We start from the raw sequence: 15,853 nt of genomic DNA on the forward strand, positions 1-15,853 counted from the left end.
CTGGGAAACTTCCATTTGTCTTGGTGTGTGAGCCGAAGGAGCCCTCACATCTGAGCAGGACAGAAATATCAAGAAGCATTGCGTTAGTCCCTTCCCCCAAAAAAGAAGAGGGCTGCTGTCATTTCTGGCAGACATAGTTATCTGCCTGCTCACTTCCGCTGTCCTCATTCCCTGACTCCCAACTCCAACAGAGGAATATATAGCCTGAGGGTTGCGTTAGCAGCCATCGCAGTCTCCAGTCCCATGGACTCCTCCTCCTGGCTCTGCTTTTTCTCCTGAGAGTTGATGCACGGACAAAGGCATTTTTAACACCCCACCCGCTTGTGCCTTGGCTCACGCAAGTTTTAATGGCTGTATTGTTTAGTAAGGCTTTTCAGAGGGGAAAAGAGGGGTTTAAAAGAGCCCTTTCTGCTTGCCTGAGTGGATGTGAATGCATCAAGTTGATATTGCTGGCTTATCTACCCCAATTCAAATCAGAATGCTTATTTTTAAGCAGACATGCAAAAATCTAGTCACCAGGGGCTTTAATGGTTCTTGTAGAAAATATTAGGGACGCTTTCATACCATACATTTAAAGCCATGGCTTTCCCCAAGGAATTATGGGCGTTGCGGTTTGCTAAGGGTTGTTAGGAAACTCCTTTTCCCCTCAGTGGAGCTACAATTCCCAGAGTGGGTTGACAGTCAACCCATCTGAACAGGAACTCTGGGAGGGTCACCTAACAACACTCGACACTCACAACGAACCATGCTGGGTAGGATTGTGGTGGCAGGGAGGGAGAGAAAAGCCGATGGGAGCATATCTATGCTCACCCCCCCTCCCCCCGGTATGTGGAAACCTTTTATTTGTTTATTGATCAATCCTGCTGTCTTCCCACCTCTCCTACCCTCAAGGCTCTTCCTTAGATCTGGAGATGATGTTGCAGATTTGGTGGCTGGCAGCAGTGGGTATTTGTTGCTGGTGTCTTCTGAGGGCTTATCTACTCCTGGCTAGGGCTAGGTGATATATCAATATATCTTCCAAAACCAGTTTGAAGTTATTATAATAATTTTAAGGTCTTAGATATGTAATAGGTAAAGGTAAATGGACCCCTGACCATTAGGTCCAGTTGTGGCCGACTCTGGGGTTGCGGCGCTCATCTTGCTTTGTTGGTCGAGGGAGCCGGCGTACACTTCCAGGTCATGTGGCCAGCATGACTAAGCTGCTTCTGGCGAACCAGAGCAATGCACAGAAATGCCGTTTACCTTCCCGCCGGAGCGGTACCTATTTATCTACTTGCACTTTGACGTGCTTTTGAACTGCTAGGTTGGCAGGAGCAGGGACCGAGCAACGGGAGCTCACCCTGTCGCAGGGATTCGAACCGCCAACCTTCTGATCGGCAAATCCTAGGCTCTGTGGTTTAACCCACAATGCCACCCGCGATATGTAATAAATGTTCATAAATGTTCAAAGCAAACACGTACATAAATATATAAACCACATGTCTGGAGCAGCACAGGAAGACCGTCCTAAAACCTTCCAAACTGACCAAATGTTTTCTCTGCAAGGAGGGAGGGGGTGAGGGAACCTTCCCATTGTCTCAGGAATTGGGTAATCACCATTTCAAAGGAATGGCCAGACTACCAGGAAAGGCAATCGGATAAGGCATTATCAGATAACCTGGCAGACAGGAAAAACAACAACATTCAAATTTCTGTTGTAGACCACCTTTTCTGTGATGTAGGTATGATGTTTGTGGGGGGTGTTCTTGGGTTACGCCCCTTCTGTGATGTATGTATGATGTATGGAGGGGTGGTCTTGAGCTCCAGAGTAGGGAATTTAAAATGTCTATATAAGGGCAGGCACACCTTTGTTCTGGGTCCTCCTCTGTCCTCCTGCATGTGAGGGGAGCACCCTCTTGCAACTGTTCAATAAGGATAAGGCTTACTAGCTGTTTTGCTTCTCAATATTCTCTGGTTGGCCTCTGTTGTTATCTCCTACCAATAGGGAACCCATGTAAGGACTCTATACGGGCTCTTGGATACCCCATAAGGGGAAAAGGGCAGATTTTGTTTACAACAAAGCCCATATCGCAATATCGGTTTCATAGTTTTTGACCTGGCAATATATCATGAATCATTGTGTGTGTGTGTGTGTGTGTGTGTGTGTGTGTGTGTGTTATGCAACAACCACAATGCAGGAAAAACTATGAAGCCAGCCAATGCCTCTGCGTAGCTCCATCCTTATTTCAGACATCCTGATAGATTGGCATATCAGGATGTTTAGCTGGTGATATATTGCAGTGTTGAAATCCAGATATCGCCCAGCGCTACTCCCGGCAATTAGTTGTTGGGGGTTTCCGGTTGGTTGTTTCTGTCCCCCTGAAACTGTGTTCTGCAACTTTGCACCGATCCTGCATGGGATAACTCCTTCATGGATCATTCCACGCAAGGGCTGCAGAACACAGCATGCAACCAGTGGCCGTGCCACAGATGATGCCAATCAGGTTAATAGTGCCAGGTGCAAAACCATCTAAGCCACATGGCCGCGACAGAAGCAGAAGGTAGCTTAAGTATCCTCTAACTAGATTAAGAGAGCTCTGTTTTTTTCCTCCCTCTTAATTTCTTGCCTCCGATAACAAAAATGTTCCGCGAGGTGAAAGGAAATATTTTTAAAAGATACGATGGAACGGCAGAAATGCTGCTGTGCTGTATTCCAGTGTGCTGTAGAATAAGGCTTGAAATTACATCAGCTGCTAATCAGCTTTTTCTAACAGTAGGAATTTTAACACCCTGTCTGGGAGCCGGGCCTCTGCGTAAAATGCCTTAAAAAAAAATATCCCTTCTGCAACTGCCATAGTACGTCCAAGTGTATGTATTCACACACACACACTGTCTCATCCTTCTTTGCCCAAGGATGAACTCATAGGTGCTGCTTCGTCAACCTGAGGTTAACTCTTGTCATGCCCTTTTCTCCCCAGCAAAAAAACAAGTCAGGGAAACATGAGAGTTGGTGTAGTTTAGTGGCCTAGAGGTGTGAGCCAGGAAGCTCTGGGGTTAAACTTGGCCTCAGTCACAAACTCGATAGGTAGCCTATAGGCCAGGCATCCCCAAACTCGGCCCTCCAGATGTTTTGGGACTACAACTCCCATCATCCCTAGCTAACAGGACCAGTGGTCAGGGATGATGGGGATTGTAGTCCCAAAACATCCGGAGGGCCGAGTTTGAGGATGCCTGCTATAGGCAAACCAACGTTCTCTTTGCATTTCACCCGCAATATAGGAATTAATGCTTTACAGAGTTCCTGAAAGGATTTCTGAAACAATGTACAATGGTACCTCGGGTAAAGTACTTAATTCGTTCTGGAGGTCTGTTCTTAACCTGAAACTGTTCTTAACCTGAAGCACCACTTTAGCTAATGGGGCCTCCTGCTGCTGTTGCGCCGCCAGAACACAATTATTGTTCTCATCCTGAAGCAAAGTTCTTAACCTGAAGCACTATTTCTGGGTTAGCGGAGTCTGTAACCTGAAGCGTCTGTAACCTGAAGTGTATGCAACCCGAGGTACCACTGTATATGAACACTCTGAATACGCTATGTTGACGTTGTTTTTTGGTTTTGCATGATGAGGGAGAGAGCAGCGGGGATCTGTTGTTGCTGTTGTGGCACAGATTCTTACAAGGATAGAGTGCCTCCCCTCTGGCTGCCCTGGCTCTAATCTGGCTGTAATCCTCTGAGAGTAGGCAGGGTCAGTATTTGTCCCCAAAGGCCAAATGCTGAGGTTTCCCCCCACCACTTCCTCCCAGGATGATACAGGAATGCAGCAAGTCTTGTTTTGTGCTGCTGGCACAGTCAGCAAATTGTGCTGCTGGCTTCTTGTTCTTGAGTGTGTGGCTTGGTTTCCTCTTTCAGATTTCAGACTAGGTATGCCTAGTTACCATTTTTGGGCCAGACGGCTCGGAAGTCGTGTTTTTCCAATACTTTATGTCTTTTGGGTTCCTTGAAATTCATCCTAATTGTGCAGATAAAAATATAACACAGGCACCCCCCAAACTCGGCCTTCCAGCTGTTTTGGGACTACAGTTCCCATCATCCCTGGCCACTGGTCCTGTTAGCTAGGGGTGATGGGAGTTGTAGTCCCAAAACAGCTGGACGGCCGAGTTTGGAGATGCCTGATATAACAGATAAAATTCTACAGGATGTGTTGACCTTTAAAGCCCTAAACGGCCTCGGTCCAGTATATCTGAAGGAGCGTCTCCACCCCCATTGTTCTGCCCGGACGCTGAGGTCCAGCGCCGAGGGCCTTCTGGCGGTTCCCTCACTGCGAGAAGCCAAGTTACAGGGAACCAGGCAGAGGGCCTTCTCGGTAGCGGCACCCGCCCTGTGGAACGCCCTCCCACCAGATGTCAAAGAGAACAACAACTACCAGATTTTTAGAAGACATCTGGAGGCAGCCTTATTTAGCCTTTTAATGTTTGATGCATTGCTGTATTTTAATATTTTGTTGGAAGCCACCCAGAGTGGCTGGGGAAGCCTAGCCAGATGGGCGGGGTATAAATAATAATAATAATAATAATAATAATAATAATAATACATGCCTGTTTGTTGTTCCCTGCAGAACTTCCACCCCCTCCGCCTCCCCCTCCTGGGGAAGAGATGGTTGTCTCCTCAAACAGCGCCTTCCCTCCCCCGCCTCCCCCATTCGAGGAACCGTTTCCCCCAGCGCCAGAAGACGTCTTCCCTTCGCCTCCTCCGCCAATGCTGGAGGAGGAACCTGTGGCTTTGAGTGGGCTACCTGCCCCCCAGGTGAGTATTCATATAGGTTAATGCTGTCAAGGTGGGCAAATGGCGGTGGTTGGGGGGAGCGGAAGGTTTATTGGGAAAGACCTGTTTTGCCATAGTTCTCCTGCATGGGCATAGCTGGGGCAGACAGCTGCCCTCCCCCGATCAAGTAAAACAATAGAAATACAGTCTTACCTTGGATCCTGAACGCCTTGTGGGTCAAATGTTTTGGCTCCCAAATGCCGCAAACCCGGAAGTGAATGTTCCAGTTTGCGAACCTTCTTTGGAACCCAAACGTCTTCTGTGGCTTCTGATTGGCTGCAGGAGCTTCCTTGGTTCCAAGCCGCGCCTTGGTTTCCAAACATTTTGGAAGTCGAATGGACTTTCAGAATGGATTCCGTTCGACTTCCGAGGTACCACTGTACTTAACTAACTGACCAATCAAGTTGGTTCTGCCCCCCCCCCCAAACAAAATTCCAGCCCCCTCAACCAAGTCCTGTCCCCTTCCCCCACCAAAAATCCTGCCTATGCCCATGTTCTCCTGTTCCCATGATGTTTGGATGTGTGGCCCATAGCGGTGGTGAGGTGTGGTCTAGACTGCATGATAAGCAAGCGATCAGGTGGTCCCAAGAATGGGATGGTGATGAGAAAACTGCCGCCTCCCTCTGACCTTCCCCAGGATTGCAGGCGTCCTGCACATTCTTCATTAGATTAAAACTCCGCACCAGGAGATGGGGAAATACAGTGGTACCTTGGCTCTTGAACAGCTTAGTTGTCAAACAAATCGGCTCCCAAACGCCGTAAACCTGGAAGTAAGTGTTCCGGTTTGTGAACATTTTTCGGAAGCCAAACGTCCGATGTGGCTTCCATGGCTTCCAATTGAGTGCAGGAAGCTCCTGCAGCCAATCGGAAGCCGCACCTTGGTTTTCGAGCATCGAACGGACTCCCGGAACGGATTAAGTTTGAGAACCAAGGTACCACTGTAAGTAAGCCATACAAATGAAATGATGTTGCACACCAGAAAAATGGGTATATGCTTGAAGAGGGGTTAAGGGATATTTTCAGAAAATTGCTTTATAAGTTGTTTGTCCTTGTTTCTCAATTGGATCCTTTTGCATGGTTTTGCATGTTTTGTGGTATTTTATGCATTGTGACTTGCCGCTATTTTTATGGATTATAGTTTCGTTATTCTTTATTGTAATTGGTAAATGTAAACTGCTTAATTCTTATCTGCTGATATTAAATTTTACTGTTTACTATTATATTCCAATGGATTGTTGAATATTGCTTTCTTTAAGTTGTTTATTTTGAAGTTATTGTGACTTCTTTGTATTGGATCAGATTGTGTGTGTGTGATCTTTGCTGACTATTTAGTTGTTTCTTCAGCTGGTGAACCGCCTTGTTTATAGTAACATATAAAGGCGGTGTACAAATTAAAAGTGAAATGAACTGAAATGGGAACCTAGGGAGCTGCCTTATACAAAACTGGTCTAGTTCAAATCAGAGGTTGGATGGCCATCAATCATGGATGTTTCAGTTGAGATTCCTGGGGGTTGGACTGGATGACCCTTGTGGGTCCCAAATCCACAATTCTGTGATTCTGTGACTGGCTTATCTGACTCAGCATTGTTGGCAGCGTCTCCCAGGGCTTTAGACAGGGATGATCTCCCTGGAATTTCCTGGAGATGCTAGGAATTTAACCTGGGACTCTTTACCTCCCAAGCACACTGAGCTATGGTTCTTCCTTGGAACATAATTCTGCAATATATGCTCGGGGAGGAGCAAAGATTTATGTTTTGCATGCGCTGAGCAGTGGCGATACATCTTAAGCCAATCATCTGGCTTCTGAGATTTCACCAGGCGTTGCTCATACACTTCTGAGCAGTGTTCGAAATTGGCCAGGAGCTAGGTGCATTTTGCACCTGACATTTTGCCACTTGCGACCAAGTGAAGATGCTTGGGTGCCAGGATAAGTGCCTGACATCTCCACCATCTGGCTAGCTAGTGCACAGCAATGTTTTTTTGCTGCTGTGTTATGGCGTGAGTCAATTTTAGCCGCAGCTGACAATATACACAATTCATTTTCAGCCTTGCAATCTTGCAAAAATAAGGGGGGAAAGGCGAATAGCTTTTCTATCTCAAAAGTGCATCCTGGCAGCTTGAAGCTCCCTTTTTGAAAATGCAAACCACAGCAGCCGAGATTCTCCCACAATTCAAAGTACCTGCCCTTTGCTCTGCGCCCTTCAGACATATTGCTCTCCTTCTAAGTGCACTAACCAACGGATGTAAAAGGCTGTTGTTGACTGACAGCCTTCAGGACGGGCTTGGTAACCCTCTCTAACATGTAACTTCCTTTCTTCTCCGTGGCGGAAGGGGCAGGCCCGTGGAAAGATGAGCAGCATTGATTTGGAGATTGATACTCTGTCCTCAATGCTGGATGACATGGAGAAGAATGACCCCTTCAAACCGCGGGTGAGCTGCAATAACAGGGTAGCTTGTCCAAGGCCTCGTTCTCACTGAGGGGGCCAGCCTGTGCCTGGTCACTTCAGGCTACAGCTGACGGCGCCAAGGACTGAAGAGCCCCTTCCCCATGCAAAAAGTTCTTGAAGGTATATCCATTGCTATTTTTCTAAAAAAAAAGAGGTGCCAGAACTCACCATGAACACCTCCCTTGTTCTCTTAGAATGACAATTGACAAGAACTGAGTTCTGGTGAATTCTGGATGAAAAAAAGCCCTGGGTATATCTATATTTTAAAACATTAGCATGTTAAGAAGACTTGAATGATATTCAGCTAAGTTTCACTCGGAGGAATAAACCCACTGAAATTAACAGACCTAACTTTGTCATGTTCATTCACTTCAGTGGGTAATCTTTGAGTAAAACATAGCTCAATGCCATTGTAGGGCCCTTTTGCCTGACATGCTAGCTTTCTGCATGAAGAGAACTTTTTTATCTTTTAAAAAAACAGAGCACTCGGTCAGGCGAGCCCCCACTGGCAGCCACAAGTGATAGGTTGACCCCCTCAGTGAGTACTGGGGACCAATGATGATTTCTCCAGGAGAGACAGAGGATGGAGCCAGGCTCACTATGCTTGGATATGCAATCCAAAACCTGCTTTTGTTAAGGACAAAGCTGGTCTCTGGACAAGTTACTCTCCTGTGAGCTTTCTCACCCTGGAGTAGCCAAGCCTCTGTATCTGCTTGCCAAGGGATCAGGAGGATTTTGCCATGCTATGGGGTGCAGGCGTGTGGACAAATGTCTGGCTGCAACAACCCCCTCTTTCCTGTACTCCTCTCTGTTCCTCTTCTCCACACTGAGAGCAGATTGGACCAAGATGGGTCTGGTTTGGATGCTACGATGTTGGCCTCTTCTCCCCTTTGATAACCATATTTATTTCTGCAGGTATCTCCAGGTTCCATGGCTCACATAGGCCTGGCTTCTGGACCTAAAGCTTCCCCAGAAACCATTGCTCCACTTAAGGATGTCTCAGCTCCTGTTTCCTTCCCTTCCAACGCTGCCTCCAGCCCCACTGCAGGCTACGCCCCCAAAGCGCCGAGAGAAACGGCTTCTGTTCCTCCACCGTGGGTGAAGCAGAGTAGAGACTCGCCATCGACACAGCTTCCAGGACCGCCGGCTCCTCCTCCTCCTCCTCCAGCTCCGTCAGCCCCCAAATACACTCCACCCCCCGTTGCCGTGGCCCCCAGATTTGTACCCAAAGCAGCTGCAGGGATCCCGTCCGGCTTCCCGCGCCAGGCGGCCGCTGCCCCTCCGCAGCCTCGCTTCCCACCCGCTTCTGGCGCAGGGCCAGCCCCGAGGACACAGCCGCCTGCTTTCACCTATGCACAACAGCGAGAAAAGCCCCAGGTTCAGGAGAAGCCACGTCCCGTTGGACAACCGCCTGCCCCGCGAGACGTGGTGAGTGGGGAATAAATCTCAACTTGGGGTGGAGAAACAAGGGAAGTGTGCTAAGCTGGAGGGACTTTTCATTCAGGATTTATATATAGGCAAATGAATGGAATGGAATGGTACCTCGGGACTTAATTCGTTCCGGAAGCCCGTTCTTAACCTGAAACTGTTCTTAACCTGAAGCACCACTTTAGCCAATGGGGCCTCCTGCTGCTGCCGCGCCGCCGGAGCACAATTTCTGTTCTCATCCTGAAGCAAAGTTCTTAACGCTTCTGGGTTAGCGGAGTCTGTAACTTGAAGCGAATGTAACCTGAAGCATACGTAACCCGAGGTACCATGGTAGAATTATAGAGTTGGAAGGGACCACGAGAGTCATCTAGATCAGGGGTCAGCAAACTTTTTCAGCAGGGGGCCAGCCCAATGTCCCTAAGACCTTGTCAGGGGCTGGACTATATTTTGAAAAAAAATAAAAATGAGCGAATTCCTATGCCCCACAAATAACCCAGAGATGCGTTTTAAATAGAAGGACACATTCTACTCATGTGAAAACACTATGATTCCCGGACCGTCCGTGGGCAGGATTTAGAAGGTGATTGGGCCGGATCCGGCCTACCCATCTTTTGCCGAATGTGGGGCTCAAACCCTGAGATTGAGAGTCTCATGTTCTGCCGACTGAGCTATACCAGTCAGCAATAAATCAAATCTGGCTGGATTGCCCCATCTGTTGCTGTAGTTCCTAGCGGCCATTTTAAAAGAGAGGCCTCAGTAAGATTTGTGGGTCTGTGGGCTCCCAGAAGGATGAAGCTACATTCTTTCTCTTCCTCTGTGCTTGTATTGGTAAGAGAGATTTCCCTTCTGCCAGCTTAACAACTAAGCCCGTTCTATTGAGGGCAGTTGCAAAAGAGCACCAGGCACATGTGTTTTTTTCTCCCACTGGTTTTATAGAAGAAGGAATTTAAAAACAAACAAACCCAGAGGTAAAACTGTGTCTGTTGAATCTTTCCAGCCAACAAAACCATTGCAAAGCAAATGGAGGACAGAAGTTCCTCAAAAGGAAGTCCCTTCATCAATACAGGAAAAGGAAACTTTTCAAAATCTTGTCACCTGAGTGAGCTGCAAGGTGGCGTCTCAGCAGGGAGAAGGAAGGGTACAGGCTGGATAATGAGGGGAAAAATGTGTGTGGACAGGCAGAGGAATATCTGCATTGCAGAACAATGTTAAAGGGTGGCTTGGCCATACTAAGTGATCTTGAGCATGTATCTGTTCCCTAGAATATGTGGCATCTGAGAGGCTAGCTGGAGGGACGTTCTGGTCTCAGTGACTCTTGATTTCTTTCTCCAGCGTAACCCGGCGCCCTTTGCGAACACTGGATCAGACCCTCCCAGGGGCAACTCTGTCCTGACCATGAAAGAGGTTGAGGAGCTGGAGATGTTGACCCAGAAGCTCATGAAGGACATGGACCAGCCTCCACATGCAGAGGCCTCCAATTCTGGTGTGTGTGCACATTTTAAAAATATTTTGCATGTGCCGGTGATGGAGAGTGGGATTTTGGTCTACTGTTGCCACCCCGCCACCCCTTTCTCTCTGCTACGGTGCCTTCATCAGCAACCAGACACACAGAGGGTTGGGGGTGGGCTGACATGTTTCCCTCCACTCAGCTCCCTGCCGCTGAATGCTACCATCTTCTTCTTATGGAGATGGTAGCTGTGTCCCCTTTCTTGCCTGGAGGCGTAGATACGTATGAAGAAGAAGAAGAAGAGTTTGGATTTGATATCCCGCCTTTCACTCCCTTTAAGGAGTCTCAAAGCGGCTAACATTCTCCTTTCCCTTCCTCCCCCACAACAAACACTCTGTGAGGTGAGTGGGGCTGAGAGACTTCAGAGAAGTGTGACTGGCCCAAGGTCACCCAGCAGCTGCATGTGGAGGAGTGGGGAATCGAACCCGGTTCCCCAGATTACGAGTCTACCGCTCTTAACCACTACACCATCCTGACCTGCCAGCAGCCTCTCACGCTCCTCTTTTCTCTCCCCCTTCTCCCTGCCGCTGCAGAGTTGTGTGGCCTGTGCCACAAAGCCCTGTCGCGGACGCAGCCGGCTGTCCGCGCCCTAGACAAGCTCTTCCATGTCGAATGCTTCACTTGCTTCAAGTGTGAGAAACAGCTGCAAGGACAGCAGTTCTACAACGTGGACGAAAAGCCCTTCTGCGAGGAGTGCTATGCGGTGAGTGAAAAGCAGGGGGCAGGGGCGCCTTCTTGAATAAAATATGGAGGGGGCGGGACACAGGTAAGCTCCGCCCCACCTAATCAATCACAAGTCACGGTGCACGCACACCATTTCAATGGTACTGCCTATCAATGTTTGCGGGGGGGGGGGAGAGCAAATACTTTGTTCCGGGGGGTCCGAAGAGACCTCAGCCCCTAGGAGTTGGCTCCTACACAGGGTGGCCAATCACAATCGCCGGGGCATTTTGGAAGGAGCCATGCTCTGGCGTTACCTCAGCAGCAGAGGGGTTGTTTTCCCCAAGCGAATTTTGGAATGTCTTAAAATGGCCACCACATCTTGCTTCGGCAACCAGTTAGAGTTCTTCATCTTTCTCCTCTTTTAATTCGACTGGTCGGAATTTCAATATTTGGGCTAGTTTCCCGAACGAAAAAGTTGCCCCTATTTCCTGTACTGACATTGTTCAGAAGAAACCATTCAGAAGTTCATTAGGAAAGGAAGCAACTTTCATTAAAAACAGCCGTTCTTCACGTGTTCAAGTACCTCAGATATTAGTCCATTTGTTGGGTCGGGTGGTCAAGGTGGGGTCAATTCATCTTGAGATGCCAGTGTTTTTGAACACCGCAACCCCTTGATTCCAGTCTCCTAGTGTGGGAATAAATCATCATTATTATTTGTTCACTTTATATAAACCACCCTTTACCCAAAGATCCCAGGGCGGTGAAGTTGCCAAGCTCACGGTGGAGTCTTTGTCTGCATTACCAGGTCAACCCATTGTGGACTTGTGCCACGCAACAGTGGCTCCGTGCCACAAAAGTTACATCTGAACTGGCTTCAGCAGTCTCTTTTGGTGGCATCGCAATCATACCATCGTGTGCTTGTACACTGTGGGTGTGACCAGGCATTTGCCTGAACACACAGAAGCTCAAAGTGTGGACGGGGGCTTATGCATGCAAGCAAGTCCCCACCTCCAGTGTCCTCACACTTGTCATGCTCTCTGCCTCGGGCAGCAGCTTCTGAAGACACCCAGTTCATGGCTGGTGTAAAATTTGATTAAGGCTGCCTTCTTCACAGATTTCTTGTTTGCTAAGCTGCCCAATCTTGGTTAATCTTGTTAAAGGGCAATTGATGGGTGTCAAAAGAGATCTTGAGTATGCGATGCTGGAGAGACATTATGCTTTGAATTGTTTTGAGAGGTGGGGAGGTTGGATGAGAATTGTTTAAATTTGCCTGTTTTCTCCCATTTACATCCTTAAGATATCAATGACTTCCCTTCTTCTCTTTCCACGGTTAACTTTACCAATCAGTCGTCCATTATTGCATCCATCAAAACTTATTTACACTGTTGAATTTATCTTAACGCTGCCAGCGTTTTCAGCTGTACACAATTACTTCCCATATATTCAGTAAACGTTTTCCAAACCTCTTTAAACCTATGTTCTTCTTGTTCTCTTATTCTGTACGTTAAGCCTGCAAGTTGTGCATATTCTGTCAACATAAGTTTGCGTTATTCTTTAGTTGGGACCTCACTCGTTTTCCATTTTTGGGCTAACAAAACACAGGCCGCAGTAGTAAGCATACCTAAATAACCTTTTTTGACACCTGGGAATTTCAGTCTGAATTATCCCTAACAGAAAGGACTCTGGTTTTTTTGGGGAATGTAGGTACATTAAAACATTCCCCCCCCAATTCATTATGGATCATTTCCCCATACATGGATATCTGTTCTGCACATTTGTCAGTGTCACACCTTAAAGTAGGGAACGTTCATGAGGCAGCCTGTGCCCCCACAGCTCAGGGTTTGAGTGCACCCTATAATCTCTTCCTCTGACATGTCTCCACAAATGGTTCCCTTTCTGGAGGGCAGGCCTCCTTCATTTCTGACCCTGTTTTTCTTCTTCAGGGCACCCTGGAGAAGTGTTGTGTGTGCAAGCAAACGATCACAGACAGGATGCTGCGAGCCACGGGCAATTCCTACCACCCCCAGTGCTTCACCTGTGTGGTGTGCCACAAAGCCCTCGAGGGAGCCTCCTTCATTGTGGACAAAGCCAACCAGCCACATTGTGTGGACGACTATCACAGGTGGGTGACCTCCTCGTTCATTTCCTGCGTCTTCTTCCTCCCACTTCACCTGGGACCTTTGTGACTTGACCGGGGCAAGTCTGGCCTAGAAGGTTGAAACCGAAAGTTCGAGTCCTCATACCGCCTCTTACGTGCTTGCAGAAAATATGCCCCACGATGCTCGGTGTGTGCTGAGCCCATCATGCCAGAGCCCGGAAAGGATGAGACCGTCCGCGTGGTAGCCCTGGAGAAGAACTTCCACATGAAATGTTACCGCTGTGAGGTGAGCCAATTCCCTTCTCCCCTTCCCGCCAGTCCCTCGTTGACATTTCTGTCGCCTCAGTGGCTTTGATTCTCCTTTTCTTCCTCCCTTTTTCAGGATTGTGGGAAGCCCCTTTCCATCGAAGCAGATGACAATGGCTGTTTCCCCCTGGACGGGCACGTTCTCTGTAGAAAATGTCACACCACACGGGCCAAAGCTGCGGTCTAAGGACCTTGGATCAGGATACGCCCTTGATGTGCTTCCCCAGCTCAGTCAGTGGGCCTGATTTTCCTCTGTGCTGTTTCTGGTCATTCCTCTCTCCCCCTCCCCTCAAAACCCACAATGCATTTTTACTTAGAAAGAGTCTTGTCTGGCAATATCTCTTTCCACCCAAGGGCTCTTCCCACTGTGTTTTCTTTTTCTTTTTAACCTGCCCCTTCTAAGACTGGGTGTTCCTTAACTCCTCACCTAGTCTGGCCACAGTATATTATTCTAGACACTGCAGAAAGTGACGTGGAATTGCTATAAGCCCTGCAGTCCTTTTACTTACTAAATAATAAAGTAATCTTAGAGGAAAAGTCTGGATCCTTCCAACCTGCTACGTCCCCTGACCCTGCAAAATGCTGTCCTCTGTTCAGGTATGGAACACGACCCAACTAATGGGACTATTTTTTTAAAACCTTACTTTTGGCGATGGACAGAGTCTTCGCTCTACAGGATGATGATATAAACGAATCTCCTTCTTCTGTACTGGACTTGTGTGCCTGAATGGTTCTCCTTGCCAGCAAGGAGTTTGTGGACCAGTTCCCACCACCACCCCAGTCCCCAGAGTTACGGTGGCCCCAGTTATTTTTTACCTCTCTGGTGCTTTGGCCTAGCAACTTCTGCATAGCAAACTATCCAAAGGACTACTTCTCTGTTTACAACATGCTTGGTCGAACTGGGAGTGTGGTGTGACCAGGAATGGTCCCGAATTGATGCTGAGAAAGGCACCCTCATCAGAGTTTCTTCATTTGCAGCCTACATGTGATGGGTGCCTTCTAAGTCCCTGCCAGGGCCACCTCTTCTCTGCGGGGGTTGCTGTAAGTGACTTTGCTGGTGTGTGTTTTTGGCACAGTTAATGGAGCCGAGCCTCAATCCCTAGGCTGGACTGAACAAGCATCTTCAATATTGTCTGTCCCAGCCACAGTTTGCATTAATAAAATTTGTGTTGGGTTCCCCCCCATTATAACTTCAACCTCTCTGTGGTGTGTGTGGCTGGGGTGGGTCAGAGCGAGATCATTGCTAAACTACCCAGCAGTGAATCCATTCTCCATCCATCTCATTTCAGGGGGATGGACTAGATGACTCAAGGTCCCTTCCAATTCTACGGTTCTCTGATTTTCTTTCCTAATGATTCCAAGCATGGATCTTGCCTTTTCACAGCCACTGCACACTGGGTTGACATCTTCATCAAACTATCTACCATGACCCCAAGATCTCATTCCTGGTCTTGTCACTTCCAGTTCAACTCAATAGTATATGTGAAGATTTTTTTTTGCCCCAACATGCACCACTCAACCCGTCTTTACAGTGACTTCTTTTTCCATTTTACTCTCCATTCTTTCTGTTTGGAGAGGTCCTTCTGGAGCTCTGCAATCTTTTCCTGTTTTTTTTTTTTTTTGTTTTGCCTCGGTATCCAATTAGATGCATCGTTTGGCAGGGAGAAAATTGCTGCCTCTTGCTAAGCTTTTCTCCTGCTACTGCTCTTCCTCAGTTTGTTGGCAGTGTTCTCAGTGGTGTTTCCTGTCTATACAGTGGTACCTCTGGTTAAGTACTTAATTCGTTCTGGAGGTCCGTTCTTAACCTGAAACTGTTCTTAACCTGAAGACCACTTTAGCTAATGGGGCCTCCTGCTGCTGCCGCTCTGCTGGAGCACGATTTCTGTTCTCACCCTGAAGCAAAGTTCTTAACCCGAGGTAATATTTCTGGGTTAGCGGAGCCTGTAACCTGAAGTGTATGTAACCTGAAGCGCATGTAACCCGAGGTACCACTGTACATTCTTTTCTTTTTTTGCTCTAACCCACTTGCACTTACCCCTTCGTCTTCAAAAGAAGTTGTCATTTTGTGGATCTCAGCTGTATCTCACCCCCTACTCTCATTGAGTAATACAGTGGTACCTCAGCTTACAGATGCTTCAGGTTTACAGACGCTTCAGGTTACAGACTCCGCTAACCCAGAAATAGTACCTCAGGTTAAGAACTTTGCTTCAGGATGAGAACAGAAATCGTTCTCTGGCGGCACGGCGGCAGCAAGAGGCCCCATTATCTAAAGTAGTGCTTCAGGTTACGAACAGTTCCAGGTTAAGAACGGACCTCCGGAACGAATTAAGTTCTTAACCCGAGGTACCACTGTAAAACTGTTCCCTGCCCCCAACTTGTCAGAAGCTTAAATGGCTTTGGATTTGGGAGTCCGGTTCGCTGCTTCCGCTCTTGCTTCTTCGTTGCTTGCTACTAACATTTGCCACCTATCAGGATTTTCTGCCGCTGTGATTGACGTCCACGTCTAGCCCTACGAAGCATTGCTGGGCTAGAAAAGCAGGTTAGCTTTGCTGAGTGGCACATGTGGCCAGGACTGCAATCCCAGGGCCACTCCCTGTTCTGAGAGA

General features: G+C 47.9%; 1 protein-coding gene across 2 annotated transcripts in view; it reads left to right on the forward strand.

The window, feature by feature from the left end:
• The window catches only part of ZYX (zyxin), a gene marked incomplete at its 5' end in the record, with an annotated part of 28,899 nt that extends 14,456 nt beyond the window's left edge, over nt 1-14,443 (forward strand). The window contains 8 exons of one of the 2 annotated variants that reach the window (XM_083481429.1): nt 4,593-4,780; nt 7,130-7,228; nt 8,161-8,673; nt 10,006-10,156; nt 10,714-10,883; nt 12,787-12,965; nt 13,107-13,227; nt 13,324-14,443. In XM_083481429.1, coding sequence (XP_083337555.1) covers nt 4,593-4,780; nt 7,130-7,228; nt 8,161-8,673; nt 10,006-10,156; nt 10,714-10,883; nt 12,787-12,965; nt 13,107-13,227; nt 13,324-13,434 — 1,532 coding nt within the window. In that variant the 3' untranslated portion in view covers nt 13,435-14,443. The remainder of the gene's footprint in view (nt 1-4,592; nt 4,781-7,129; nt 7,229-8,160; nt 8,674-10,005; nt 10,157-10,713; nt 10,884-12,786; nt 12,966-13,106; nt 13,228-13,323) is intronic. The other variant, XM_083481430.1, reaches the window with a different exon arrangement.
• Between the last annotated feature and the right edge of the window lie 1,410 nt (nt 14,444-15,853).

The sequence above is a fragment of the Podarcis liolepis genome, assembly GCF_965112155.1.
Source record: "Podarcis liolepis genome assembly, chromosome: 17".
NCBI classification, from domain to species: Eukaryota; Metazoa; Chordata; class Lepidosauria; order Squamata; family Lacertidae; genus Podarcis; species Podarcis liolepis.